This window comes from Fimicolochytrium jonesii (assembly GCF_025526975.1).
Source record: "Fimicolochytrium jonesii strain JEL569 chromosome Unknown EV422scaffold_21, whole genome shotgun sequence".
Lineage (NCBI taxonomy): Eukaryota > Fungi > Chytridiomycota > Chytridiomycetes > Spizellomycetales > Powellomycetaceae > Fimicolochytrium > Fimicolochytrium jonesii.
The window spans coordinates 295,775-322,032 of record NW_026515688.1 but is presented as its reverse complement, the minus strand read 5'-3'; the positions used below and the strand labels follow the sequence as shown (position 1 = coordinate 322,032).

At 52.2% G+C, this 26,258-nt stretch overlaps 7 protein-coding genes across 7 annotated transcripts; 3 read left to right on the top strand and 4 right to left on the bottom strand.

Annotated features, from left to right (window-relative positions):
- Positions 1 to 30: 30 nt before the first annotated feature.
- Positions 31 to 2,997, bottom strand: EV422DRAFT_537495 (uncharacterized protein). Its single transcript, XM_053070920.1, has 12 exons — positions 2,749 to 2,997; positions 2,640 to 2,674; positions 2,446 to 2,551; positions 1,990 to 2,370; positions 1,641 to 1,917; positions 1,488 to 1,575; positions 1,357 to 1,424; positions 923 to 1,294; positions 703 to 863; positions 521 to 635; positions 344 to 439; positions 31 to 270 (listed from the first exon to the last, which is right to left on the bottom strand). The coding sequence occupies exons 1-12, from the start codon at positions 2,889 to 2,891 to the stop codon at positions 166 to 168; spliced, it is 1,947 nt and encodes a 648-aa protein (XP_052923518.1). The 5' UTR covers positions 2,892 to 2,997; the 3' UTR covers positions 31 to 165.
- Positions 2,998 to 3,061: 64 nt separating this feature from the next.
- Positions 3,062 to 5,693, top strand: EV422DRAFT_537492 (uncharacterized protein). The gene is made up of 2 exons (XM_053070919.1): positions 3,062 to 3,910; positions 3,995 to 5,693. Exons 1-2 carry the CDS (start codon positions 3,393 to 3,395, stop codon positions 5,577 to 5,579), a joined length of 2,103 nt encoding a protein of 700 aa, XP_052923517.1. The 5' UTR covers positions 3,062 to 3,392; the 3' UTR covers positions 5,580 to 5,693.
- A 109-nt stretch (positions 5,694 to 5,802) lies between these two features.
- EV422DRAFT_537484 (uncharacterized protein) lies at positions 5,803 to 12,324 on the top strand. Its single transcript, XM_053070918.1, has 12 exons — positions 5,803 to 5,950; positions 6,018 to 6,064; positions 6,134 to 6,164; positions 6,224 to 6,345; positions 6,403 to 6,873; positions 6,932 to 7,426; positions 7,492 to 8,629; positions 8,691 to 11,167; positions 11,230 to 11,371; positions 11,431 to 11,553; positions 11,628 to 11,731; positions 11,796 to 12,324. The coding sequence occupies exons 1-12, from the start codon at positions 5,932 to 5,934 to the stop codon at positions 11,871 to 11,873; spliced, it is 5,247 nt and encodes a 1,748-aa protein (XP_052923516.1). The 5' UTR covers positions 5,803 to 5,931; the 3' UTR covers positions 11,874 to 12,324.
- A 200-nt stretch (positions 12,325 to 12,524) lies between these two features.
- Positions 12,525 to 16,043, bottom strand: EV422DRAFT_621748 (uncharacterized protein). Its single transcript, XM_053074148.1, has 17 exons — positions 15,680 to 16,043; positions 15,552 to 15,611; positions 15,322 to 15,481; positions 15,163 to 15,254; positions 15,022 to 15,090; positions 14,829 to 14,948; positions 14,641 to 14,754; positions 14,480 to 14,536; positions 14,179 to 14,406; positions 14,024 to 14,085; positions 13,833 to 13,953; positions 13,681 to 13,764; positions 13,494 to 13,593; positions 13,287 to 13,418; positions 13,093 to 13,199; positions 12,933 to 12,990; positions 12,525 to 12,805 (listed from the first exon to the last, which is right to left on the bottom strand). Exons 1-17 carry the CDS (start codon positions 15,974 to 15,976, stop codon positions 12,660 to 12,662), a joined length of 2,007 nt encoding a protein of 668 aa, XP_052923515.1. The 5' UTR covers positions 15,977 to 16,043; the 3' UTR covers positions 12,525 to 12,659.
- A 171-nt stretch (positions 16,044 to 16,214) lies between these two features.
- Positions 16,215 to 17,711, top strand: EV422DRAFT_537474 (proliferating cell nuclear antigen, N-terminal domain-containing protein). Its single transcript, XM_053070917.1, has 4 exons — positions 16,215 to 16,742; positions 16,854 to 17,006; positions 17,092 to 17,362; positions 17,475 to 17,711. Exons 1-4 carry the CDS (start codon positions 16,424 to 16,426, stop codon positions 17,509 to 17,511), a joined length of 780 nt encoding a protein of 259 aa, XP_052923514.1. The 5' UTR covers positions 16,215 to 16,423; the 3' UTR covers positions 17,512 to 17,711.
- A 49-nt stretch (positions 17,712 to 17,760) lies between these two features.
- Positions 17,761 to 20,185, bottom strand: EV422DRAFT_537472 (mitochondrial branched-chain alpha-ketoacid dehydrogenase kinase-domain-containing protein). The gene is made up of 5 exons (XM_053070916.1): positions 19,969 to 20,185; positions 19,165 to 19,425; positions 18,959 to 19,084; positions 18,257 to 18,884; positions 17,761 to 18,196 (listed from the first exon to the last, which is right to left on the bottom strand). The coding sequence occupies exons 1-5, from the start codon at positions 20,063 to 20,065 to the stop codon at positions 18,055 to 18,057; spliced, it is 1,254 nt and encodes a 417-aa protein (XP_052923513.1). The 5' UTR covers positions 20,066 to 20,185; the 3' UTR covers positions 17,761 to 18,054.
- Positions 20,186 to 20,253: 68 nt separating this feature from the next.
- EV422DRAFT_171786 (uncharacterized protein) lies at positions 20,254 to 26,168 on the bottom strand. The gene is made up of 10 exons (XM_053065091.1): positions 25,826 to 26,168; positions 25,385 to 25,704; positions 25,065 to 25,312; positions 24,954 to 24,971; positions 24,094 to 24,884; positions 22,619 to 24,015; positions 22,400 to 22,547; positions 22,263 to 22,336; positions 22,112 to 22,194; positions 20,254 to 22,049 (listed from the first exon to the last, which is right to left on the bottom strand). The coding sequence occupies exons 2-10, from the start codon at positions 25,690 to 25,692 to the stop codon at positions 20,689 to 20,691; spliced, it is 4,428 nt and encodes a 1,475-aa protein (XP_052923512.1). The 5' UTR covers positions 25,693 to 25,704; positions 25,826 to 26,168; the 3' UTR covers positions 20,254 to 20,688.
- Between the last annotated feature and the right edge of the window lie 90 nt (positions 26,169 to 26,258).

Genomic DNA, 26,258 nt, shown 5'->3' with positions numbered 1-26,258 from the left:
CGCTCAAATCTCGACGCTTTACACTTATAGTCATGAAGAAAGAATGTCATTCAAAATTGCTTTTTATGTAGTACGTGGTCATGAGCGAAAAACTAATGTCAAGTCGAACTATACATATAAAGTCCTTGGAATCCGATCAAAGTGTTCGTAAAGAGTCTATCGTTTCTACATAACCTTCAACTGCTCAATCATGTCCGCGAGCTCAAGGGATGCCGACGCATAGTCCACTGGCACGAAAGACATCACGGATGTCCGGACCTTGGCTTCGTCCTGCATCATAAAATGCATGTTGTAACATTGATCAGCATCAAGCTCCGGTCTCATGCATCTATTCGACACGTACCTGGTAGGTCTCGGCTTTAGCTCTAACTTTGAAATCCCAAGATTTAAAAAGCGCCGCAGAGAAGGCAGCGTCGTATGCTGCTTGATTGCCGGAGTCCTGAATACAAAGCGAATATGCCTGTATTAGCACAGGGCGAAGCGGTAGGCCGCAAATTGGCATGTGCCACCAGTGACGAACCTTCAGTTGTGCCATTTCATCGGCAGTCTTCCCCAGCATCGCTTCGCCAATGTCGTTGAACCCTTGCAACCATATCTGCCCTGTGTGGTCGCTGACGGTGAACGACATGATGTATCTGATCCAATGAAACGACAGGTCAGCATCGAGCAGTAGCTCTCAATCAGCTTCACTGACGAGCTAACCTATATGATGGCGCGGGCCATGTCTTGTCACACTTCTCGCATCTCCATCCGTTGCCAATATCTGTCACTTTCTTGTTGCAGCTCTCCGACTGGCAGGCCGGGTACGAGATGTTCTCGTTTTTGATAAACATCACAGTGCCGCGGATCATGAAGTAGTCGGGCTATACGATGCGATCTATCAGTAAGTGTTGCTCGGGTATCAAAAAGAGACTCGCGGCACCTTTTCACCGAGGCCAAGGTTCTCATCCTTGATCTGCGAAATGAACTTCATGGGATCCCGCCTTCCACCATTCTGACCCGGTCCACTAACGGCACCTGGGCCGGCGTTCGAATACCCTTGGAAATGCGCAGTCTTCCCGGTGGAATCGTACCATCCCCGAAGCTGATGTGCCTCCGGAATGTCGGGGTTGACGGCAAATGACGAAGAACCCATCAGGGAGAGGGATCGACCTCCAAAATCGCCCAGCTTCACTCCCTTTACTGCGACAACAGGGTTGTCCATGGGCTCAAAAGTTTCCGCTTGTTGTCCCCAGAGGGTCATACGAACTTCAAAGCCATTCTGATCGACGATGGTGGTATCGCGTTTCTTGAACTGCAGAAAACGGACTCAGTAATGGGGTCCCTCTCCGTTTGAAGGCTTAGCTCGAAACGTACGGGTTTCTGGGTAGTCTTCGAGATGATTTCAGACAATTCCCCCACACTTTTCACAACCCCGATCACGTCTGTTTGAAGGTATCAGGTCAGAACGAAGTAGGAGCACATATGATGATGAGTGCTTTCTCTACCTATCATACTGTTGGCCTCGATGTCGAAAAGACTGTTCAGTCCTACAAAACTATAGCGCATAGTGGGGATGTTTCCAGCATCCGAGCACTTAAATGCGAGAGACCATCAGTATAGAAGAAAGCGGTGAGGAACACGTTGCTGTGAAGACGTACCTCGGTCACGGTACTTTGGGGATCGAGCGTCATTTCGTATTCGTTGTTCACGTTGGAGAACTGCCTCTTCGCCATTTTGATTGGCGCCTTCGATATGTAGTACACCTTGCCCTCCTTCAACAAATCGTAAAATAACTCGACCGCTTCCTTGAAGCCGGTGGCTCTGATCTCGCCAGTCTCATCAACAAAGGTACAGCTGAACAGCTTTCCCGACCCGCGAGCGTTGTCCCAATGCTTGACCTCAGACTTGTTGACGACGCGCGCTTTGATCGTCCATCTAAGTAACAACACGCCGCAATTCAGCACAAGTACAGACCCGTAAATTGCTTCAGATGGTAAACACAGTTACCTGTTCTGGTATGGGGTTAGTGCCTTAATGGAAAAGATGTCCATCGGCGCGTTTCCTCCTGTCGGGGGCATATTCGACATCCCTGAGTTTCCACCTCCGTATGGATTGTTGTCCTGATATGTCCCCCGGGACGCGTTGGAATTGGTATACACGTTATTGCCGCCATTCCCTCCGTAAAAGTTGCCGCCACTGGTTTGCTGCCCGCCACTGCTTTGTTGCCCATGACCCGTGTCTTGTTGCGGCTGGGCTGGCCCTTGCTGGTTGAGGTTTGCTTGATTTCCTGCCCCGGGTGTACCTTGCCCGTCCACGTTGATTGGTGTGCCTTGCTTGGGGAGCTCCGCAAATGGCGTAAGCACTTCGATTTCAAGAATGATGATGATCCTAAGTTCACGAAGTCACATAACCCTGAGATTATCACCAATTCAGAACGATTTCTCGGGGCTAGAGAACCCTTGCCTCTTATTGGCGACTGTATTGCAAACGGAACGTTTCATTCTGAGGACCCCGTTCTTCCGAATTTCATCATTTACGACGTGGGGGTTCAGTTGCGTGGCAAGCATAGCTGTATATATATATGTGGAACGTCGGTTATACTGCTGCTGTCGCCCAAGATGATATCCAGACGCCTTCAAAAACGACATAAAGCTCACCTTGCATAAAGTGAGCACCATCCGATACAATAAGTCTGGCAAAGGAGACGTGTTGAAAAAGGCGGAGCGGTCTCAGAGTAGCGTTTTACAACGCAACATGCAAGTTTACCTGTATCGGTCCGGGCTGGACGGTTGAGTCGTGATTTTCTTGATATTCAGAACTTGAACGACCGCGTTAGGAAAGGAGTTCGGCTTGTCCGACTCATAGATATGAAGCAGCGAGCCAGTACTGAGTTGTATCGGGACGGTCATGGCTAGTTGGTATTGAGGCAATGAAGAGGATGCCTGTGGTGATGCGACCCCAAGAAAGCAGCTTGGATGGTGTGAGTTTTTGAGGTGAATTCTAAAGGCAAGGAGCACTTGGAAATCTGGCACTTGGAAGGGGTTTCGGACTCTCGCGGAGTCGCGGGTTGTTTGTCCGGATGCGATCTGAGGGTCACGTGTCTTCAACAACACATCTATAGCTACGGCTGTTCCGGCGTGGATCTGGTTCTGGAGGACTTGAATTCCAGATTGCCTTGAGCGTAAATTCAGCTGGTGCTGCAACCCAAGGTTAACTTTGAGCTTGTTTCTCCAACGATGGGCCGGGACCGTGACGATTCGACTCGGGCAGGGCGCACCAGAGGGGCCATCCTTTTAACGGGGAATGGAGTTACGATTGACCCCGGAAGCAGCCTGAGAGTCTCGCTAAAAGGGCCGAACGACCGTCTGGAGATATCGTTGCCAAACACTTCCAGGCCAAAGTAGCTGAAAATGGGAAAGGTTAGACGATACGTCTCCGCGCGACTGGCAGCTCATCTTGTAGCTGCCGCTCTTGTTTCGCCCATCTGCGCGCAAACAACTTCGACGTTACCTGCAGATATCGGGAGTTGGGTCAAATTTACCGATAATTGCGGCATCGTGCCCGTCCATATGGCACTGAACCCGGGAGACAAATTGTTTCTAAACGAGCGCCTACATTATTTGGGACAACAGTCCGATGGTTTCTCCCAGGCAGACCTGGTTGCTCGCAGTGCAACTGGTTGGTATAATGGGAACCCAAACGTGAAAGACTACCTAAGCGATGCTGGCGAGTTCGACTTCAATACAAAAACCTATACGATTATCGACCGCCACTTTGCCCCGAATGACACCGTCGGCAAAAACATGGGATATGCCTTCTGCGGGGGCCATTCACAGATGGCAGATGGACGTTATGTTGTCGTTGGCGGGGATCAGTTCTGGTACCGCCAGTTTACCAATAGCGCAGGTGTGAGCGCGAGTTACACTTCGTGAGTGATCATAGCAATGCTTCTTCATGAAGAGAAATTGAAGTTTTGGAAGGTTTATTGATTATCACGTAACCCGATACTTAGTGATGGGCGACGCGACATTCGTTTTTACACTCCCTCCACTGGGACGACGGGTCCAGTGTATGCCAAAGTAGCGGAAATTTACAACGCGAACAATCTCGGTCCCGACGATCCTGCCCGGGCCATGTGGGGTCGCTGGTACCCATCACTCGTTACATTACCCGACGAGCGCATTGCAATCGTTGGCGGTCAACGGGCATTCTTCATCAGTAACAACGCTTCATGGGACAATCCTACATATGAGATTTTCAATCCCTCGACATTGAAGTCAACGCCACCGCGAACTCTCGATGTGCTGAAGAGGAATTACCCTGTCAACATGTATCCCGTTGTATATGTGCTTCCTCACTCTGGAAAGTTGTGGGTGTATGCGAACAATGAGTCCGCGATCGTCGATATCACCGCAAATACGGAAACTCCTCATGTCAATCTCGACTTGGCGAAGGAGAATGGTTTGCTCGGCCGCAGCTTCCCATTTCCGGGCACAAACTTCGTCCCAATGCTGAGCTACCGTGATGATTACAAGATGGAGTCGTGGTTTTGCGGCGGTGTGAATAGCACGGATGCAACAGGTGCTCAAATTGCTCGCGATTATGGAGCGACAGATTGGTACGCAAACTGTCCGAACTGCGGCGTGACTCAGCGCTGTCATTATCTGCCTCTCGAAACCGATGGAGCTGCATGGACTCGTGAGGACATGCCCATTGCCCGCTCTCAACCCGCATCGGTGAATCTCCCTGATGGCCGCGTTGCTATCCTCAGTGGCTCTGGCAGAGGACATCAAGGCGGTGTCTTTGGGCTCCCTTTGGCTAGTCAGGGTGTCAAGCAACTGGTGCTCTTTGATCCGAAGGCTCCAGTTGGCCATGTGAAACGATGGGTCGTTGCTGCCGAGGCACCGACCGCTCGCCACTATCACAATACGGCCTTGCTTCGCGAAGACGGCACCATTGTCGCTGGGGGAGGGGATGCCCAGAACGGTGACTCGCCCAACACTCAGAATCCCGCCGACTTCTCGTTGGACGTGTACTCCCCTCCGTACAAATTCGCCGCCAACATTCTGGAACTGGGCACTCTGGCCGTCACGAATGTCGCTTACGGACAGCAAATCATCCTCCCGTTTACTACCGCCAACGCCATCTCCATCGCTAAGGTTGGCATCATTCGCTATGCGTCAATGACGCACACCGTCAATCTCGACCAGCGTCATATTGAGCTCGAGATATTAAAATACGGGAAAGACAAGCTTCTGGTCAAACTACCGGTCAATTCCAATATTGCGCAACCCGGTAATTGGATGGTTTGGCCAGTAGACAGCCGCGGTGTGCCCGTGAAGAAGTCGGCTCGCATCAATCTTCGCGCATCAAACCCTGGTGGGGACGCCGCGTGGGCTGACGCAGATACCGTTGCCACTCCTACTTTCCCCGACCCCTATGCTTCCCCCGTCGTTCCCGCCGTTCCCGCCGTTTCTGCCGTTCCCACCGTTCCCGTTGAGGATCAGCATAGTGGTACTACATCGAAGTTTGCTCAGTATGGTGCCGCCGCCGCTGCAGGAATCGCTGCTGTGGCGATTGCTGCTGGGTTCGCTTGATGGGTGCGATTTGGGATGTCATGGGGTGGATTGAGTTTGTCTACGTACTTGTTTCTGAGATTTTGCAATATATAGCATACACATGCGATTTTGGACCCACTTTGTAGTAGAAACATTTTCCTTTGACTTGTGGGAAAGTGGTCTCGGATCGCGTTGACATTGGGTGCACAGCCACTCGTTCGGACTCGTGGAAAAGTGGAAACTGCGTGGAAACCACTCTCCGTGAGAAACTGCCCATCCCCAAAGATAATTAAGCCAAACGGCTGAGAGGATTGTTTATATAGCCAGATGGCGAACCGAAACATCCCTCTCGTTGCTGCAACGCCCCGATAGATCGCCCCATAGTCCTACAATGAGCGCGTCGAAGATAGGTTGGTGGGGATGATGTAGAGCAGGAGCCATTGTCTCTGAAAGCTAACCAGGAACTGGGAACCCTAGACCATCCACTGGCGGAAGTGAGGCAAAGAGCGCTCCAAAATCTGAAGGTACGTCTGTTGTCAAGCTGTATTTTGACGTTCCGCCACTCCAGTCTTCCAAGCTTACTGCATCAACAGCTTAAGCTGAGGACGGGTGCAATAACGAAGGGTGAGCGACTGACTGAGGGTGCTCGTGATGTGACTCGACCAACATCTAGATGTCAACAGAGAGCATCGCATTGGATTCGGATCTCCTACACGCCCTCTTAGCAACTGTGAAAAGAACTGGGGGGAATCAATACGCAGCGGAGCGTGAGAACATCCTAGAGTTTCTGGATGATTTGATTGATGTAAGCCCTGCGAAGGCCTGTACATTGGAAGACTTAACGAGTTCTGAATTGGCCTAGAACCCAGTAGGACGCGCAGGGCTCCTGAATGCCGAGGCTTTGAACATCTTGGAATCCATAGGCAAGGAGGAGAATATTCCCGAGATCATACGTCGAAGGAGCCGAGCGCTATTGGGCCGTTTGGTGCATACAACTCCGCAAGTGGCTGTGGAGAAGTTTCATGTCCTTTGGAAGGCGCAAGCCACCCAAGTTGTGGGTTTCAAGACTGAGATCGTAAGCCCGAAGCAATCAGTAGCACGAGGGGATGTAGCATCCGCAGACATCGACATAGCGACGCAGTCCGTGCTGCAAGAGTTCTGCCAACCTCTCTACCATTGTTCCGCAGACACCTCACTTACTGAAGCTGACGAGCAACTTCTCTACGATTTTCGCGATTCGATGGATGATGTAGCCCACAATCGCAACCTGTTTGAGGCCGTGATTTATCGGTTAGGGCCTGGCGTGTTCCTGCGGAGAGACGACTTGTTGGAAGTAAGCCTTGCGCTATCGATTCCGAGTGGAATGTCATCTTGTTCTAAGACTCGCTCAGCTGCTTGTAGAAGCGGTCAAGGAAGACGCAGGCGCATATGCAATGAATTACCTGCAGAGATTGGTCACTGAATGGAGTCGCGAATGCCTAGGACTGCTGACAACCTCCCATACCGTTGACGCTGCCACTCCAAATTCTTCAAGCTTTCTGGAGGACGTGGATGGGCAGTCGAACGAAGTTCCCCAGCAAATCCATGTATACGCGACAACCTGCAGTGGGATGTTCATAAGGCTCATCCATTGTCTGGGAACGTTTGACCATGGTACTCTCCTCTTGCCCTTGCTCTACGGCCTATTACCTGCGGTGAGACTGCAGTTGAGCTTCAGACATGATGTTGAGTCGACCGCTCAGATCGCCAAGTGTCTTATTCTCGAACTCCTCGGAACGATTCAAAGCACTCCTTCGTCCGATGCACAAGTTCTTGGAGTAGTCCGCAGAGAGCAGATCGTTTGTTTCGCTATGGATGTGGTCACGGAGTTGTTGCCAGCACTGAAGGTTAGACTCTCACTGCACTAGCGTTTGGAGTGAAATTGTAGACTTTGATATTGAACTTCTTCCAGGAAGAACGACACTTTCTGGCCAGTATCCTCCATTGCTTCCTGAATACAGCGGGCCCGAACGCCGTTCCCAGCACTATCCTTGGACTTGCGCCGAACAATCTCGGAAAGGCCGATCAGCTTTATGGTTACCTATTGGCGCACGAGCAGAGCTGGGTGCGGTCTGTCACCATTCATGAGCTTCAGGGGCATCTGCAAACGTCGACCACAGAAAAAGCTCACACGTTGATAGGCGAGAAGCTTATCCTCGGTCTTGTCAGTCTCGCCTGCCCCGATGTCGCCAACGCCGAGTCGCGCCTGGCTTCTGACATACTCGAGAATGGCATCGACCACGTCGATGGCAAAGTTCTTCGTAACGTGTTCCCGTGGTTACAAATGGTGTACAATTACAATGACCAGCTATCCAATAAAGTGGTTGACAAGGTGAAGCCCTCGAATCGGGACACTCGCGGATGCAACTTCCGCACTTTGCTGCACAGAAACCGGAAACTGAGAGAGCAGGCAGCAAGCGCCTTGATTGAATATCTCGATGGCCGATCCATTCCCCGCAAAGAAATCCCGGATGTCGCCGACGCCCTGCTTTTGCCTTTGTCGTTGAGCGAAACCTTCGAACGGGAGCCGCGGAAAACATCGCATCCGGAGGCCGCTACTCTTGTGGAACGTCTTCTCTCACACTTGCGAAGGTCTGGTGCTGACGGCGTTGGTCTGAGCCAAGCTCTGCACGAGGTTGCCGAGAGCATACATGACCACAAAGTGAGACAGCATTCTCTCGACAGGGAGGTGCACTCAGCCCTCTTAAAATATATGCAAGCTCATCCCCCGCTGGACACGGTGGATATGCAAGCAATGATTTTCATTTTCCGCAAGCTGTTTGAAGCCGACCGAGCTGGTGTGCTGCCCCTCTGGAAGTCGGTGGAAGATCAGGATTTGTTCATCTCGCTTGTTTTCCATCCTGATGCTAGGTTGCGTTATGAGATGGCATGTATCTTCTCTCAAGTGATTCTGGCAGAGATGCCGTTGGACGTCAATCTATTACCCGCAATCAAACGATCGTATCAAATCGTTGGAGTTGTCAACTACCCCACGTCAACATTGGAGCTGAATGGGGTGACTGCAAGCATCTGGTTAGCATGCCTGAAAGGTATGAGGGCAGAAGCATCTCAGGTTATGGGGCTTGGTATTTGACAACTATCATTCATCAGATTATCGGTCAAAGATCACCCTGCCGCACACGGAACGAAAGCTGGTGGCAACTGAGCGAAACCTGTTTGCATGGCATCAGTCATTCGCAATTGACATCCTCAAAGCCGCAAAGAGCCATGATGATTTCAATCGGGGACTTCAAGCGCTTCGAGAATCATGCAACTTGGACGGCTCTCAAATGGACGGCCACAGCCTTGCGCAGGTGTTTGCCAAAATCATCACCAAGCAGCCTGCAACATTGGAGGATGCAACCCTGTTGCTGCACGTCCTCATTACGTTGAGGGGAATGATTAGATTCCCCACGGCACTCGTTGCGCTGCAAGGAGTATTTGTCACAGGACTCGAGCGTTTGTTCTTGCTGCTGCTGCAAACTGAGTGTAACTGGTCGGATCAACCTCTCGCGAGCGAAGAACTAGAGTCTGACATCTCAACTTCTCTTCGACGAGAAATCCTGTCAATTGGAAGCCACTTCTTTCAAAATCTGCCGCCCACCGTGGTACGTGACATGATCTCGCGGACAGGGATCGTACCGACGCTACTATCAACGCTACATCACCTAGTCAACAGCACTTCGGTCGTAGATCATATGAGCGCTTTGGATGCCTTGAGTTGGTTTGGCAGCTGCGTTGCTGCCTCAAACGCGGTTGAGTCGCAGAGGATGCTTGCCGAAAGCTTCAAGACGATCGTTGAGGTGGCACATATTGCCAAATCAGATGGATCGGCATCAGCCGGAACGCTCTGCTTTGGGGCATGCGAACTCTATTCTAAAGCTCTCATGTGTCTTCGGACGTTGCTGCATCAGCTCAAGGAATGCACGGTCACTGACGACATACCAACGCTGGACTCGCTTCAATGGCTTTGGGGAGAACATCCGGACGATGATGTTACCGTGCGCAGTCTCAAGATGGGTATTGCGGGCGACCTACTACTTCTTGCACCACCTGACGGTGTACTTGAAATGGCTCAAGCCATGGACATGCTGGAAAAAGCATTCACAATGGTTGACCAGGACATCGTCGAGGATGATTATACATCCGCCTGCTTGGATTTCATCGGAAGTTTTCTTGCTTGTTCTTTCAGTCGTGGAATCGTGCATGTAGAGGCCTCGGGACCAGCTCATACTCCTGTTGGGGACGCAATGAAACTACTCGATCATCATCAGTTCTTTGCGAAAGTCACAAACATCCTCTCCAAGGATTCTGAGGGCCGTTTACGAAGAAGACCCGTAGTGCTGAATTCCCTCTTCAGTCTTCTTTTGCTTGTCATGAAGCTGGATACGATGTACTGCCTCGAAACCTTGCGCAGTAGTGATATCTGGGACGGAATGGTCGCCGCCCTTACAGGCAAGCACCCTGACCAAGACACCATCGCTGATGGCTGCATCGTCGATCATCTGAAACGGATGCACCGTATGCGGATTTCTGGCCCGGTGATTCCGTCACTGCATGCCAGTATACTGGAGATCCTGTGGGTCGAGGCCGAGTCTGATGAGGGCATCAAGCGGCGACTTGTTGCCTCCGACACGATTTTCTCCTGCATCATACAGATCCTCGGCGGATATGAAGCAAATAAGGATGGCGTATTATCGGAATCGGGGAATCCATTGGTGGACCGGCAAGCCTTCTGGGGTCTCACTCTGTGTGCAAGCATGATTCACGACTATGCGGCCGCCCGGACATCCCAATTGGAAGATTTGTTTCGCACCTCGGGTGGCCTAACAACTTTGAAGGGCTTGCAGAGCAGAATAAATCGCCCCGTACCTGACGCTACATCTCCGCTAGTAAGAGCAACGTGTCAGTTGCTCTCGCGGATCCTGGCCTTGCATTGTAGCATGGTCGTCGATTTATCTATGACGCAAATCCTCACAACACCATGCGAGACTGGACGCGATTCCCTGCCCATCGGATCGGCTTTATGCAACGATCTTATTCCTTTGTTGCTTAAAGCACACGATGCCGAAGACGCACCGCTGTTGGAATCGGTTCGTATATCTCTGCAATGCCTGCTGGGCTGTTTCGATTTCGTCAAACACCATGCCATTGCCGCCCGGATACTGAAGAAGCTAGCAGCTAAAGCCCAGCAGTTGCTGCATGAGTCCAGTACATTTGAGCAGCATCAAGGACTCTTTGCCATCATATCTGTATTTCGACACGCCTTGGCAGGTTCCCCGGAAGTCAAAGCCGCTGCGGTGACTCTCAGCCTGCATTCAACTTTGTATCGGATCATGCTGCGGAACGATACTGACGAGATGGTTATGCTCGAGTGCTTGACGTGTTTGCGGAATATGAGTGCCAACTCGGGCGAATTAACCAAAGTGTTACTCGAGCCTGCTGGAGAAGGCGCCAGGGGCATGATAGGTGTCAATGTGATCTTGAATGTGCTGCGGGAGAACATGGACGCCGAAGTAGTCTTTGGGGCAGTGGAGGTTTTGAAGATAGCGGTGATGCAGAGCGAGCCTAGACGAGTGCTGTGGAAGGTGGGGTTTTTGATAATGACGCGGTTCATGTGAACTGAGGCTGAGATCCCATTCGACCGCAGATGAATATCATAGCGGCTCTGTCCTCCATCATGGATGGCTTCGCGAAGGCAAAGGCATATCCCAAACTGGCGGCTTTGCTAGGCTTTTTTCGGGCTTACACTTATCATAGAGATGGACAAGTAAACTTCATGCGCATCGATGGTAAGAGGCCATTCTGGTGTTGCGGGCGTGGAAGCAACGCAGTGCTAAGCATCCTTCAGGAGCGTTCGACATCCTCCTCGAGTGTCTGGCGGTCCGGAATATGCAAGTGCGATGCGCCTCGCTGCATGTGTTGAGTCTCCTCGCCATTTCAAAGGACAACAAAGCGACCTTCCTATCCAATGGTAAGACCATTTAGAGCACGTCCGTAATCCCATTGAACGCGCTTAATCGACGGTCCAACGATATCGCATCGCAGATGCTTTTTTCACGGCTCTTTTGGATCTGCTCCCTCTGCGAAATTTAGATATATTGACGCCGCTGACCGGGTTGATCAGGAACCTCTTATTCGACTGTCAAAAGGTGGGAACAGCGTGCCGATTCGGAGGGTAGGCTGTACAACAAAATATTCATCACATGCCAACAGAGCAAGATACCTTTGAGGCGGCAAGACATTAAGGAGCAATTGGACCATCTAACCGACTGGGCGAGAAACGGTACGTAGCCTGTTATCTCCCACTATACGCCACCAAATCCGGGTGGTTACCATCTCACAGACTCTCCCATCGCAATCATTAGATGAGCGATCGCTTCAGCGTGCCGGGGAAGCAGGGGCTCAAGACGACAGAGCATGGTTCGAAATCGTCAGTAACCTGGAAGAAATAAGCTCAAATTTTCGAGCTGATGCATGATGCAGAGCATTTTGAAGCTCGGTGATGCGTACTATTTCAATTGCGCGTATATGCGGGAACGGGGCGAGTCGACGGCGGCGTAGAATGGCAGCGACTCGGCGTTATGTAGTGTTCATGTAGCGTGTAGACTTGCGATTCGGAATACATTGGGTTGCTTTCCCTTTCCCCGCGTCCTTGCAGTTGCTAGCTACCACAGACCGGGTTTTTCGGGGCACTCTTCAGGGCTTTGTCCACCATCATATATGTGAAATGCGGAACCGCCACAGGAAGCGATACAATCCACTTTTGAGAGTAGGAGACGAAAAGAAATGATGAAGAGGATTGCAGGAAGAAGGAGCGATCACGGAGAAGTTAACGAGGGCACTCGGAAATGGAGGCTTTGACAGCACACTCTTCGAGATCTGTCGATTTTCTGCCGATTTTCCAGCACCTGCCCGTTACTCGACTCGAGAAACCTGAGCTAGCTCACAATTTAGCAGAATAGTATTCATTCAAAAACGCTCGTTGCTGTACATGCGATTATCCATGCCCGAGGCTAATATGTACATCAAACACCATCCTCATCCATTTTCCTTCCACATCCCTAGAAAAGTAAATCATCACCCATTCGTCGTTGTAGACAATCGCTGAACATGTTTAACAATTCTCTCCAGATCCACCCGATACGCTTCCCGCGTCTGCGCGAGGAGGTCGCTGAAGATGCCGATCTCCTTTTGCGTGCGTGCGAGAGTGTCTCTGAGGGTAGCTGGATGAAGAGAATCGCATAAGACGGAGATGTGATCAGAGAGTGTGGAAGGGAAAGGCAAATGGAGAAGGAAGACAGGTTGTCAGAAGGAAAGACATTGAAGATGCACGTTTGCGCCCAAGCTTACTTTTCAAAGCTTCTTGTTCGTCCACCAGTAACTCAATGTCGGATTCTAGTCTTCCAATCTGGTGTTGTTGTGATTCCATGCGCGAAGTACACGTCAGAAACCCCATCATGAAGAATCTACAAACCCAACCTCGCTCGTCGCCAAATAGGTTTGACCTTACCTTGCTCTCATCCGCATTCGCCCCGCCTCCGCCATTAGACTGAACAGCTCCATGTGAGGCGACGGGGATCTTACTAACCCGCTGGCGTTCGCGTTTCAGGTCCGTCGCTATCACGCAAGTGAACCAAACAGGATATCATCAGTCCATAATACTCAAGTTGGAACAGGCAGCAGAATCACATATGATCTACGCACCCAATGCCAGGGTCTTCTGATCCGCCGCCTGCAAATCGGCTTCCAGGACCTGCCGCAGCTCTTTCAAGCGTTGGTTTTCGACCGCGAGGGATCGGAGTTGGGATTGGAGACCCATTGTTTGCACGTCGTTGGCTGGCGGATAACGTTGTGTTTGCATGCGTGAGATATCGTTCAGGACGGACAAAGGAAGAATATCATGGGATTTACCAGGACCCGAGAGAGACACTGATCGCGCCGGTGGACTTGGTGCGTGATTTGAGCATGGTCGTGATGGGATGCTGTTAAGCCGATTGTCTGGTAGGTGATGCTGGACGGAGGAAGCCAATGCGGACATCCGAAGGTATCAGGGGAAGAGAACTAGGATGTGCATCTGTCTTTTTTCTCTTTGCCTCACCTGATTAGAGCTAGTCCTTGACCGCGGAGAAGCATGACCACTCTCGTCCTGCGCCTCCATAGCCCGCGCATGCATCACATGTAGCTATTGCCGGTAAGTAAACATAAGTTCGAGCCGCTGCTTTTCATCTGAAGGCGCAGAAGAAAACAGACCTTGCCCTTCAACTTCGCCACCTCATTCTGCAAAGCCTGAACAAGCTTATCGTCCGCCCCGCCCTTTTGCACGACGGTGATGAGCTTTTGTTTCAGGTCTTGCATGTCCTTTTCGAGTAAGCTGATGTGATATGGCGCATGAGGAAGGGTGGCACTGCATTCGACGTGAGAAACGGATGGGAAGGTCATACCGATTCCTGGCCAGGACAGCGTCGTGCTTCCGACGCACCTCTACGTGCTCTTTTCGGAGTGCCTATGTGTCGGACGAGAATATCCAAATCATGAGCACGGATGCCCGTTTCCTCGTGGGCACGACCGAACCTCGTAAAAAAAAGGAACCTAGTACCTCCAATTCAACAGTCATTTTATTCAACGCATGTTTCCGATCACTTTCAATCCGGCGTATAGACGTGCGATGGCTTTCGTCGAACGGATCTACCCCGATGCGCGCCTCTGAGTTGTTTCGGTCGAAGGCTGCGTCGTCTCCTGCGGTGTCGGTCCTGGTTTCGGTAGGCTTCTCTTTTTGTCGTGTCCGTTGGGCCTCGTTTTGGCGGGTCAGGTCTTGGATTCGCGCCTTCAAGGAATGTGGTGTTTGGGTTATGTTGGGCAGGTGAAAGGATGGGACTTGGCAAACGATATATAGGTACCTTCAGGGTGATGATCTGTTGCGCTCGACCTTTCCAGCCAGACCCCTGGTCGAAGATCTACTATCGCAGGGATATACGAGGCAATGAGAAGATGCGGTGGATTAGTGATCCATGCGCCGAGTTTGCAAAGAATTCAATGAACACTATGGCGCATTACACACCTTGTCTGGGGACACATCATCACCGATTTCTTTGACTAAGGCTCTCCGCATCTGGCGCATTTCGACCTTGAGATTTTGGTTCTGTATGCGCTCATCCTCATACTTGCGGTTGATCTATAGGGGAAACCGCAGAATATGAGCTCGCTTTCCTGAGAACTACAACTCCAAGGCGGCGGCATGGGACATACCTGTCCCAACTTCTCTTTCACGCTCTTTAATTCTGCATTTGCTGCTTGGGCGGCGCTTTCCGCTATCGACTCTGCCTCCGTTTTCGTGCGTGATGTATTTGCTTGCCGTGTTTGTAGCTCCTGCGTTCAATAATGTAGTACTGAGTTCCAATGATCACTTGATTCTTCGAATGTGTATTCTCATCTAGCGTACATGCAGTTTGCTTGAAAGAGTGGCGTTCAAACTTCGCTCTTTTTCCACTGCAATTGTCAGGCGGCGAGCCTACGGGCACAAAAGGTCCTTAGAGCCCAATCAAAGCCAATATTGCCGATTCTCTCAATGTCAACAACCAACCTTTTTCGCCAATTCGATGATCTTGGCCTGGGGTGCCCCGATTCTGCCTGACCCATCAGACAGCAACTCGCCCAAGGAACCAGCATTCTGTTCTGAGCGTAATGTTTGTGAGAATCTCGAACCAACTGTGACAAACATCGGGAAGCTTCGGTGCCATACCAAGCGCTTCCTGCCGCAATGCTTTCAGTTCCTCGGATTTACTCTGCATGCTCGCCAAGAGCTGCGAGTTTTGCTTCTCGAGCTCGGCGATCCGCTGGATGAGCTTCCACTCGGCTTGAGGCTGGTTTGTGCTGGAAGCTGCTTGCGATGGCAGAGGAATCTGGATGAACGGATTCGCATCAGATCTTTCCATGTTCTGGTCTGGAATATGATTCCCCTCCCAACCAGACCTTCCGCTTGATCTCCCCTGCTTTCCGCTTCCCAGTTTGGTAAGATCTTTTGGGCAATAACTATATGGATCCAAAATTGAGCGTCAATGATACGACCGGTAACGGGAGTGGGCACATGAGTCTCCCACCTCGACGGTCTTTGCATCATTGAAAATCGCCGTCTCCAGATCGTCGTCCAAATTCAAGCCCATATCTTCGGCAGCCATAGCCGCCCCATCATGGCGTTTTGACCCCGAAACATCTCTGAAACTGCCCTCATCCTCATCGTCTGAAGAATTGTCGGAAAGGAGGTCTGCGAGTCGGGTAGTATGGACCATCGGCTTGGCGGTGATCTTTGACGGTGTGTGGCTCGACTTTGAAGGTTTTAATTGCGACAGGGCAGGAAGGGTTGGAATTACAGACGGTGTCTTCAGGACTAGCATCATTGAAAAGGAAAAGCCCGAAAACCGTAAGCCGTAAGAAGGCGGGCCGCTATCTGCCTGTCAATAACCGTCGAACCTCCCTCCATGCAACCGACGGAGTTTTCTCTGAGACGCGTGACGAACGCGTTTCGGACAAAGGAATTCGGACATTTGTGAGTCAGGGCGAGCCGAAATGGAATGCCGCGCCACCTGCCTCCAAAAGTCACCCCGACGGCGTTCAACCCGCTGGCATTTCAGCAATCGGACATCTGGGCTTCCCTCCCTTGTCCGGATTTTCGCCTTCTTTCACACTCCCTTCCCCCTCCCGCTGCATAAAAAGGTTGCCCCCCCACCGTCCATCGTCCTCCATCAGCTAACGCTAACAGCCAAAGCGATTACGCACCCAGGGTCACCCACACATCACTCCCGAAACCAAACCCCCACACAGCAAACCAACACAGCAAACCAAACATGCTCGAAGCCCGCCTCTCCCACGCATCCATCCTCAAGAAGCTCCTCGATGCCATCAAGGAACTCGTCACCGATGCAAACTTCGACTGCAACGACTCGGGGATCGCCCTACAAGCCATGGACAACTCCCACGTAGCTCTCGTCGCCCTCATGCTCCGTGCGCAAGGGTTCGAACACTTTCGGTGTGACAGGAACCACTCCCTGGGGATCTCGCTTGCGAGCTTGTCCAAGGTTTTGAGGAGTGCTGGAAATGATGATACGTTGACTATCAAGAGCGAGGAGAATGGAGATTTGCTTCAGTTGGTGTTTGAGAGCCCTAGTAAGTTTTGGAAGAGTGTGACGGAGTTCGAGCAAACCGAGGGCGATCAGTTTTGTCTTCTGTTATTGGTTATTCAACGACTGATCACCTCACACTCTTCCCATTTACCAGACGTCGACAGGGTCAGCGAGTACGACCTCAAGTTGATGGACATTGATTCCGAGCACTTGGGTATCCCCGACACTGCGTACGACGCTGTTGTAAAGATGTCTTCCGCCGAGTTCCAACGCATTTGCCGAGATCTCTTTGTCCTGAGCGAGTCTGGTAAGTTTTGAAATCGTTGGTCTTTCGCTATAATTCTCGGTCCCCACCGTCCCAATCATTCACCGCAAATGCCCTCCTCGCACAGTCACAATCGAAGTCGACAAGGAAGGCGTGAAATTCTCCGCAGCAGGCGAAATCGGGTCCGGCTCTGTCCGCGTCAAGCAAGGCGCCTCGGTCGACGACGACGCAGCCACGACGACCATTGAGCTAAACCAGTCGGTCTCGCTGACCTTCTCCCTCAAGTACCTCACCAACTTCACAAAAGCGACCCCCTTGTCGGATACCGTCAGCCTCAACCTTAGCCCGGAGGTACCGCTGCTTGTTGAGTACAAGGTTAGCGAGGTCGGGTACATAAGGTGAGTTTTTGGAATCGAAGGGATTTGGGTCGAGGTTGCATTCCATCGGTACACTCATATGCAATTGTTTTCCGATCTCTAACTCATCGCTTACTTTCCCCTTGCCACCTAGATACTACCTCGCTCCCAAGATCGGCGAGGACGAATAGTTACCTTCTTTTCACTCTCTCCTCTCCCTACTTGCCCGTGACTACTTCCTCCAGGGCAACTAGTCCCTACTTCGCCCTTATATATCCCTCCTTTCTCCTCGGCCATCCCACTTTCCCTCTCGGCCTTTTGTACTTGTATATTGTTATTCTCATGATTTGGTTTATACAACCTATCTTATCATGCATGTGTGCGGCTCTGAGCTGGTTTGGCTGTGGTTGATTGCTGCTGTTTGAGACATGTTCATCGACGCGATGAGGATGACTTTTTGACGGAGGTTGCAGACAGGATTCGGACCACCAAGCGTAAGAGAGCCAAGAGAACCAGAGCCCGTTGAACAAATTTCAAAGACCACAGACTGGGGTTTGCGATATGGTATATGTCAATGCAAATGTACAGGAAATATGCATCAAGAAGGGGATCCAAGAGCATAAACATCAAGAAAGGAACGGATGGGCGAGGTCAAAGCGCAGAAAAACACTTGTCCCAGCGTACCCTCACCCACGGACCTCGGTCGTGGGAAAGGGGACATCTAAGGTAATGTCTCACTGTAGAGGCTCTTCACTGTCGCTGAGACGCGAGAGATGTAGGTATGCGTCCGTCCCGTAGCCCTCCATGCTGGTCAGTCTTAGGTCTCCGCCAAAGTAGCGGGCGTATAACCGCGTGATGGGGAGGCCGTATCCGTATCTGGAGAAATGTGCGGCATTGGTGGGTGGAATAAATCTGACGGAAAATGTCGAAACTTACCCTGCTAACGGTGCTCTGAAATCTCCTCCGCCGTCCGTATCGAGCAGCGGATTTTCCGCCGTAGTATACATATACGTCCAAATCAGCGGCATCCCACTCCTCGGAATGCCCCCACCCTCATCACTAATCTTAATCGTAATATCCTCCTTCCCCTCCGCCACCACAATTTTGATCTCCGGCCACGAGTCCGCATCCACGCCATACGTCTCCACCACCGCCCTCAACGAGTTCTTCAACAGCTCAAACAGCATGTGGTGCAGGTGCGAGGGCACATACATAAACTCAACGTCCGTTTTTCCGACCAGCTTGATCTCAGGCCCGCCCCAGCACCCGTAGTAGTCCTGGCATATCGTCCGGGCATCCTGTGCGGCTTCCCAGGCGATCTTGCCGAGGTTTGTTTTCGTGCAGATGATGCCTACGTAGTCGTCTTGTTCTTTTCGTTCTTTCGAGGACCGGTAGAGGGTTACGGTTTGTCCGATGAGCATGCGGATGCCTATTCGGGACATGTAGAAACGGTCGAGGAAGGATTGGATGGCGATGGGCAGTGGGAGGGGAGATCCGGAGGTGTTTTTGGCCATCGGTGAGTTTGCACGCGCCCAGTGTTGCTTCAACTCCAATACACCTTCGGCTGTGGAAAGAAGAGTCGTATAGGATGTCAGGCTTTGGAGTATAGACTGCTGGCGGGAAGTGCAGAATCGTTACCTATGGTTTTCACAGTTGGGTCATGTCGCCGCTTTATCGCTTCTATGCATTTTATAAAGTCCGCGTTCCATGCCTCAAGCTCTGGCATATCCTTTCCATTCGTACTCGGGTTGAAGTACTTGAGCCCTTGTGGGAATGAAGCCATCAAATGTTAAAGTCTTGATAGAGGGCCCCGCGACTTCCGTGTCATCCATTCCCATACATACCTTTCTGCTGTGTTCCTCCATCGGAAGTTTTCATCGCTTGAAGTGCTTTCAGAGGCACTCCATACTTGTCTGGTGTAGGCAGGTTGGCCAAGTCCTCGAAACTTTGGGTGTACCAGTCCTTGACGCGTCTTATGCTGGGCATATCGGAAAGACCATGCGGTAACGTTTCTAGTTCGACCACACGGTGGGCTAATCGTACGGGTAACTCATGGTGCACGAACTGATTGCCCCGTAAGATTGTGACGGGCGATGGCCGGTGACCTGTGAGAACCATGGAGGAAGGTTAGAGCGCGTCCTTCTTCGCCTTGATGCTGGTGATCCTTCTCCAGGACGACCGTCAACCATCAGCCATTAAGCCATCAACCATCATCCCTTCATCAACAACCATCAACCATCAACCGTCAATGAGATCATTGAAAACTCGCGCAGCGAGGTTGCCTTGAACAGAACCAGATCGCTCCCTTCAGTCGCAGCTCGCTTCGCTCACGAAGATGTAACGCTCGCTGTCGCTCGCGAAGGCGTTTGCGATGGTCGCGCTCGCTATCGCTCGGGCTCCCATCGCAAACCAGAAAGCGTTCTCGCTGGTCGACCTATCGGTCTCCCAGACCGAACCAACCCTGCACCTCGCTTCGCTCGTTGCAGTACAACATCCACGCTCGCTTCGCTCGCGGCTCGCATGGCTCGCATGGCGCCACGGCGCCGCTCGGAACCCCTCAAGCACTTCTCGCTTCGGTGGCGACCACCTCCCCTCGATATTCCCGCTCGTGGAAAATGGGAACTTCTTCATCCCTGCTCGAAACATACCAAACTCGACAAACTGCTTGAGGGACACGGGAGTCTGTGGTTGCAAGGAAGCCCTCTTGACCTGGTCGAGCAAGACCTGGGTGAACTTGCCGGGCATCGAAGTGGGTGGTCGTAGTGGGGGTATCGCCCGGCTGGGTGCAGTTAGTCGTAAGGGTATTGAGTTTGTTGCGGGATCTGTGTTTGCTGTGCTGTGAGAAAGCAAGGTCGTGGGGGCACAGAGGAACCTGAAGGACCTGACGTTGACGTTATGACTCTACGAGAGCGTTGGATAATTACCGGAGAGCCCCTCCGCTCGCTCTTTGCATGTGACGCCGTGTGGGGGGCGCGTTTGACTCATCAGGCGGTGACGCACGCGTGCTTCTCCCTCCGACGCACGAATATCTCCAGAGCGAAAACTTAAAGCGGCGTGTTGAACAAAAACAATTTCTACATACAGTACAGTACGAGGTATTCAAAAAAAGAGATACAGAAAGACTGGTGACGCTGACACGCGTAGATGGCACACAGATGATGTAAATGGAAGCACAAAATTGGTTGGTTGCGGGCGTGGTTTGGTGTGTTGTTGGTGTGTTGTTGGAGCGGGGGTTTTTACGAGACAGTGGGGACGCAAAAGCGGCAGGTAATTTGTCGGAAGATGCAGCCGACAGGCGGAAGGGGGAACCGGAAGTCTATCTGTCTCGGTATCGTCCGGCTTGTAGGATCCAACACTCGCGACGTCCCTCATCTGAACCCTTTCGGCTTCGTCCTCAGTTCATCCATACTTGCATGCCTCGGCACCCTCGGCAGACTCCCTGTCGAGCTACTCGCACCGTCCTCCCGGGCATCAACCGACGGCGACCGCGTATGCATCATGGACGCATGCGGATGGTCATCAAACGCAAACGCGAAACCCGTGTTGGTAGACACGGCCCCAGAGTCGAGGAAGTGGAGGGATGTGCGGCCTGTCAGGACCGGCGTGTATGGTGACACTCCACCGCCGGCGCCGGGTAGGAGGGTATGGCTGGTGGTATTGAGGGTGAGCCGCTGCACGGGTGCGGAGCGGTTGCTGAAGCGGTTGGTACGCACGGGGTGCGGGGCTGCCGAGTCGCCGTCTTCGATCGTGTCGAAGCCTTCACTGGACTTGTAGGTGGACGGTGCGAAATGCACGGTTGAGCCTTTCGCTTCCGACGATATTGGGCGAGCGGGTCGGGCACCGGGGACATGTGGTTGCACGACCGTTGATGCCGTGAAGCTGTTTTGTTGCGGGACGTACGTGTCCGATTTTGACCGCTGCATTTGTTCCCCCCATTCGGCGGTCTGCTCGCCTTCCGGCTCTTCCAGAAGGATCTCCGTCGGTGGTTTGGAATGCATGGAGAACGTTGTACTTAGCACCTTACTGAGCACTGGTGATTGCGGCCCATGCGGGGATGTAGGTTTCCCCGTTGGACTCGCAATAGCAGAATCCGCTATTGCCAGAGAGAGCGAACTCTTTGATTTCATCAACGACACTCTCCGTCCGACGAGGTTCTCTTCCACAAGCATCACCTCTTCGTTCTTGCCGACTCTGACGACCCGCGGTGGCACGCCCAGTTGCTGGTTCTGCCGCTCACGGATGATCTGCAGGTCAGACGGATGCGCCTTCATACTCTGGTACGCTCCGCACGCGAACCGCGGTCCAAGCGAAACCACGACGGTCAGGAACAGACAAGCCCAGAATGCCGGGTTCCCATACGTGCCGAGTAATGTCCCCGCAGCCTGACTCTTCGGAAACACGGCGTATATCGGGACATAAACAACGAAACTGCCGATACTCAATATGACCACCGCAAACACGATCCACGTCCAGTGTTTCACGGAGCACACGACTCCGAGGTTGACGGTCACGATCACACACAGCGCGACCAGCGAGCCAAGCTGCAGCGTGCTCCATTCTGGGGGCATCGCGATGTAGGGGATGAAGAAGCAGACGGCGGACTGGTATAGTGCGGAGATGACGGTGAAGACGAAGCGTTTGATGGTGAAGAGCGTGCGTTTGATTCCGGGGGCGTAGAGGGGTGGGATGGAGACGGCGTTTTTGGCGTCGACGTCTTGGTCGAAGATACCTGCCGAGGAGGATGAGGCTCTGTCGACGGGAACGGAGACTGCCAACCGAAGGGCTGCTTACCAAGTACCATGCAAGGAAGCGACGTGAAAATCAGGTTGAAGAACATCAGATATGTATAATCATAGAGAATGCGGCCGCTGAAGCTGGATGGGCCGATCTTTCACGTTAGCACTTGAGATTGCGCAATACTTTTGAGAACGCGTATGCTTACCCGCAAAAGATCTGATACCAGAACAGTGCAAACACCCATGTCATGTTCTTGTAGAAGAAGTTAAAGATCATTTCCTGTAAAATAGGAATTCAGCGAGGGTTCATTCTTCTTGAAAGCCCATCAAACAGAATACATACCGAAGTGCGATAGTAACTCCATCTCCCATGAACCAACACAAGTTTTGACAGGAACCTGAATTGGCCAAACGCGTAATCGGCGGCAAGCACAGCCTGCAGCCCTTCCAGCCCGGAAATGCCGATGCCGATGTTGGCTTCCTGGATCATACTAGATGACATCGACAAGGAAACATGAGACGTTTTGCTACTTGATCCCGACACGCGCGAAACCCTACCCACCTGACATCATTCGCCCCATCCCCAATAGCCGCACACATCGCCCTCTTCCCATGCTTCACCAACCTCACAACCTCCGCCTTCTGCTTCGGACTAACCCGACAACACACCACCGTCACACACCGCGTCCCCACCTCCAACAACAGCGCCCTCGCCTCATCGCTCGCCAATGCATGCCGTAACGACTCCCCATCGATAATCATCGCAACCTCATGTTTCCCCGCCTGTAATTCCGCATACGTCTCGCGTAATTGCTGCATGATCGTTGAGGCGGAGTGGGCGCGGAGGACGAGCAACGTTTGGTCCTCGGACAACAAATTGGCTGCGAAGGAGATGTTGATGGCTGTCTCGAGCTTATCGCCCGTGAGCACCCAGAGCTTAATACCCGCTTGTCGGAGGAGGGATACGCACTCGGGGACGTCGTCTTGGAGCTTGTCCTCGATGGCGGTGGCACCGATGAGGGTAAGGTTGACCTCGATGAGCTCGGCGACGTTTTCGAGCTCCGTGTCGCGGTTGTGCAGGGCGCAGGCGGCTTGTTGCCAGCGGGCGTTCCATGCGCTGAATTCGGCGGGGGATAGGATGCGGTAGGCAAGGACGAGGGTGCGGAGACCTTCGTTTGCGAAGGTTTCTAGATGGCCTAATGTTGTCTTTTCGACGGCGATTTGGCCGGGGGCTAGCCGTTCGTATATCACGCTGTCGGCGCCTTTGCTGAATAGGTAGATGGTGTGTGGCTCCTCGACGGCCTGTACAATGACGGACATCCGTTTCCGCGTTGACGTGAACTCAATCACGTTCAGGACTTTAAATGTGAATGGCTTGCCATGTACCAAGATTGTGATGCTGTCCTGCGTGCGCGATTGGTACACGATCCCGAAGTCCTTCGCGCCGGCAACCAGCGCCTGCTCATCAGGCGATTGAGCGTTATAGATGACAGAATGCGGGTTGGCAAGATCGATCGGAACCTTCGGCGACAGAACGGTGTGGCACACGGCAAGAAGTGTAAAAAACATCTCAATGTTGTTTCGCTTCTCGGGATCTTCCAGAAAATCCTGGCATATCTGTTTGTCCAGAAAAGTGAGCTCCTCCGACAGGAACGGGTTGTCCCAGACTTTCTTTAAATTCGCCTTCATCTGCACTCCCATCTCCACCGTCCGCTCTGCGCGCGTTTTGAGATCGATTCCCTCGTTGTCGGCTGTTACGTCCGTGTACCCTTCTCCATAAACGGTTCCCGCTATACTGCAGCGGATATACTCCATCTTGTTCTGCGTTAGCGTGCCCGTTTTGTCGGAGAAGATGTACTCGATCTGACCGAGATCGTCGGACAGGTTCCATGCTCGGGGTACGCAGGGCTTGTCGATTTCCTCGTGGTACATGTCAACGTCGCTGTGGATGAAATACGCCTATGAAAGGACATTCCGTCAGTGTCTCAGTCGTTGTCACATCCGTCACATGTCACATAGGATAGGAGTGAGACGTACCTGAAGGGTCTTCACACCCTCGATGGTAATGTACAGCGAGATCGGCACAACATTCTGCAGCATGATCATGCTAGTAAAGAACGTATACAGTGCCGTTGCGGCATGTTTCTTCGTGAGTACCCACGGGATTTCCTTACTGACAGTACTTGACCACTTTGACGCGTAATTGCTATCCATGACCGCAATGATGATGCACATGACAATCAACAGCAGGAAGTTGAGCGCGACCTGCGGGTTCATCTGCTTTTCGATGAGGGACCGCTTCGATGGAGTGAGGCCGGCGTTCAGAACCACTTTGGAGTCTTTTCCAGTGAATAACACCATTCCGATAATCCATTCGGTGTTGCGGAGAATCGAACCACGCAGTAGGACGTTTTGAATGTTGATCGGGAGGTAGTGCTGGTCGTCCGGTTTCAAGCCGCTCGCGTCCTTCCGCCGCCAAAGCAAGGTTCCGCTGAATGAATAGAGGTTCAGCGTTGGTGGCTCCGACTCTATGATCGTTTTGAAATTCCGGCATTCTTCGGCGGTGTTCATCCGTGGGAGTCCTTTCAGCGCCTCGCAGCATTTGAGGTTCGTTTCACCATCTAGGCTCTTCGTCTCTACGAAGCTGATGTTGTTGAAATCGCTGGTGGACAGGATGAGGATGTCGGCTGGCACTCGGTCGTCGGATTTCAACATCACAAAATCCCCCACTTTCAGGTTTCGCCACGCAGTCTTTGCCCATCCGTCTTCGGCAACGTTCACTATGTCCGCGGTTGGCAGTACGCCTACGTCCTGTTGTTTCTGCACTACTGAATCGAGACTGGTCTGAGTGGAAGCTCTCGATGATTCTAGTTTTGCCAAAATACGGGGATCTTTACTTGTTTGGGAAGTATCATCTGTATCATAAAAGCCACCGGTATCAGGCGTCTCGATCTTACGGTCGGGCTCGATTTTGCGAGACGGAGACGCACGGAATGGCCACCACTTACAACTGCGGCTGCGAAATCTGTCCAACCATCCTGCCTTGTCGTGGATCGAGTGGACGTTTTGCCAGTTTGCGAGCGTCAGCGTTTTTAGATTGTTGATCTCGTTGTCGGATTGATGCCGCTTCCAGTCTTCGAAGCCGTCTTTGATCCCCGTGATCCCCATGATTACAATAAGAGGCATCGCCGCCAGGATCGGTGATGCGATGGAAAACTGCGGCATGGCTTGCATGATGACCATCAAGAGGAAGTACCTGTGGTAGGGGAAGAATTAGAAGAGATATTGAGCAAGACGTATCAGAGGATGAGCTCCTAGACGCACTTACACGTTGGCCAGTCTTCTGAACTGCTCCAACAAATTTCTGGGAATAAACGTCAACGGAGTATATTTTGCGGAACGAATCTCATTGCCCTGGAAGTGGGTCGTAAAGTCCGTCGGAGACGCGCAATGAACTTCCTCCGGAGGTATAGGTATGTTGACGAAAATTTTCCGCTTATGCTTGGAAGGCGCTAAAAATCGCGACTGGGCGTCTGGAAACAGCAATGCGCGACATCGTAGAAACAAGGCTTGCACCCTCGCGAGCCCACGGTCCAGCCCACTCTTCAGGACGGTGTTGTCCGGACTGACTGACATTGCGAACGGCTGCTACGCGAAAGGACGAGTACAACTCGAGAATTAGTGTCGCTGGTCGTAGAGTATAAGAATGCGCCTCGGCATCCCCAGTGCATATAAGCACTGGCCAGCGGCGCGGAAGATATCCACATACCTCTCGCCCCGTGGCTTCGACGGTTCGAACGAACTGTTGTCCGGCGGTACACAAAGGCAGCAGTCCGTGCTTTAGATAGGCCTACACTCAACCTTAACCTTGTCTTCAAGGGGGTCTATGCTCGTTCTAGACAACTCCCGGAGCCGTCGTCCGGTTTCTACTTTGCCCGCGCGCCTTGACTGTCGCAGCTTTGCTTGCACAAAGGCAAGTTGGGCCCAGCTTTTGCCGGTCACGGTGGGAAAGGGAGTCCTCAGTCCACCCTCTATTGAGTACTGTGCTGTATGTATGCGTGCGGATATTACCCAGAAGGGAAGACCCGAGCAGAGGCAGTGCTATACGTATGCATAATGCGCGTGTTGCCGAGTCAGCATGACACACCGTGCCGCAAAGAACCCGCAAAGAACTACACCTACTACTTAGCCCACACTTATTG

What these genes read in the sequence shown, in the direction of transcription:
- EV422DRAFT_621748 (XM_053074148.1), bottom strand. Translation starts at nt 15,976, where the DNA reads ATGATGCTAGTCCTGAAGACACCGTCTGTAATTCCAACCCTTCCTGCC. An exon ending in TGGCGAAGTTGAAGGGCAAG is followed by an intron (nt 13,765 to 13,832) that starts GTCTGTTTTCTT and finishes TACCGGCAATAG; the next exon opens with CTACATGTGATGCATGCGCG. An exon ending in CGAACAAGAAGCTTTGAAAA is followed by an intron (nt 12,806 to 12,932) that starts GTAAGCTTGGGC and finishes CTCTTCATCCAG; the next exon opens with CTACCCTCAGAGACACTCTC.
- EV422DRAFT_537492 (XM_053070919.1), top strand. Translation starts at nt 3,393, where the DNA reads ATGGGAAAGGTTAGACGATACGTCTCCGCGCGACTGGCAGCTCATCTT. An exon ending in GTGAGCGCGAGTTACACTTC is followed by an intron (nt 3,911 to 3,994) that starts GTGAGTGATCAT and finishes CCCGATACTTAG; the next exon opens with TGATGGGCGACGCGACATTC.
- EV422DRAFT_537472 (XM_053070916.1), bottom strand. Translation starts at nt 20,065, where the DNA reads ATGCCCGGCAAGTTCACCCAGGTCTTGCTCGACCAGGTCAAGAGGGCT. An exon ending in TGGAGGAACACAGCAGAAAG is followed by an intron (nt 19,085 to 19,164) that starts GTATGTATGGGA and finishes CATTCCCACAAG; the next exon opens with GGCTCAAGTACTTCAACCCG. An exon ending in CCCAACTGTGAAAACCATAG is followed by an intron (nt 18,885 to 18,958) that starts GTAACGATTCTG and finishes TTCTTTCCACAG; the next exon opens with CCGAAGGTGTATTGGAGTTG.
- EV422DRAFT_537495 (XM_053070920.1), bottom strand. Translation starts at nt 2,891, where the DNA reads ATGACCGTCCCGATACAACTCAGTACTGGCTCGCTGCTTCATATCTAT. An exon ending in AATACAGTCGCCAATAAGAG is followed by an intron (nt 2,371 to 2,445) that starts GCAAGGGTTCTC and finishes TCGTGAACTTAG; the next exon opens with GATCATCATCATTCTTGAAA. An exon ending in ATGAAATGGCACAACTGAAG is followed by an intron (nt 440 to 520) that starts GTTCGTCACTGG and finishes CTTTGTATTCAG; the next exon opens with GACTCCGGCAATCAAGCAGC.
- EV422DRAFT_171786 (XM_053065091.1), bottom strand. Translation starts at nt 25,692, where the DNA reads ATGTCAGTCAGTCCGGACAACACCGTCCTGAAGAGTGGGCTGGACCGT. An exon ending in GGAGTTACTATCGCACTTCG is followed by an intron (nt 22,337 to 22,399) that starts GTATGTATTCTG and finishes CCTATTTTACAG; the next exon opens with GAAATGATCTTTAACTTCTT. An exon ending in TGGTATCAGATCTTTTGCGG is followed by an intron (nt 22,195 to 22,262) that starts GTAAGCATACGC and finishes CGGCCCATCCAG; the next exon opens with CTTCAGCGGCCGCATTCTCT.
- EV422DRAFT_537484 (XM_053070918.1), top strand. An exon ending in GACGGGTGCAATAACGAAGG is followed by an intron (nt 6,165 to 6,223) that starts GTGAGCGACTGA and finishes AGATGTCAACAG; the next exon opens with AGAGCATCGCATTGGATTCG. An exon ending in AGCGACCTTCCTATCCAATG is followed by an intron (nt 11,554 to 11,627) that starts GTAAGACCATTT and finishes ATCGCATCGCAG; the next exon opens with ATGCTTTTTTCACGGCTCTT.
- EV422DRAFT_537474 (XM_053070917.1), top strand. Translation starts at nt 16,424, where the DNA reads ATGCTCGAAGCCCGCCTCTCCCACGCATCCATCCTCAAGAAGCTCCTC. An exon ending in CTTTGTCCTGAGCGAGTCTG is followed by an intron (nt 17,007 to 17,091) that starts GTAAGTTTTGAA and finishes CTCCTCGCACAG; the next exon opens with TCACAATCGAAGTCGACAAG. An exon ending in AGCGAGGTCGGGTACATAAG is followed by an intron (nt 17,363 to 17,474) that starts GTGAGTTTTTGG and finishes CTTGCCACCTAG; the next exon opens with ATACTACCTCGCTCCCAAGA.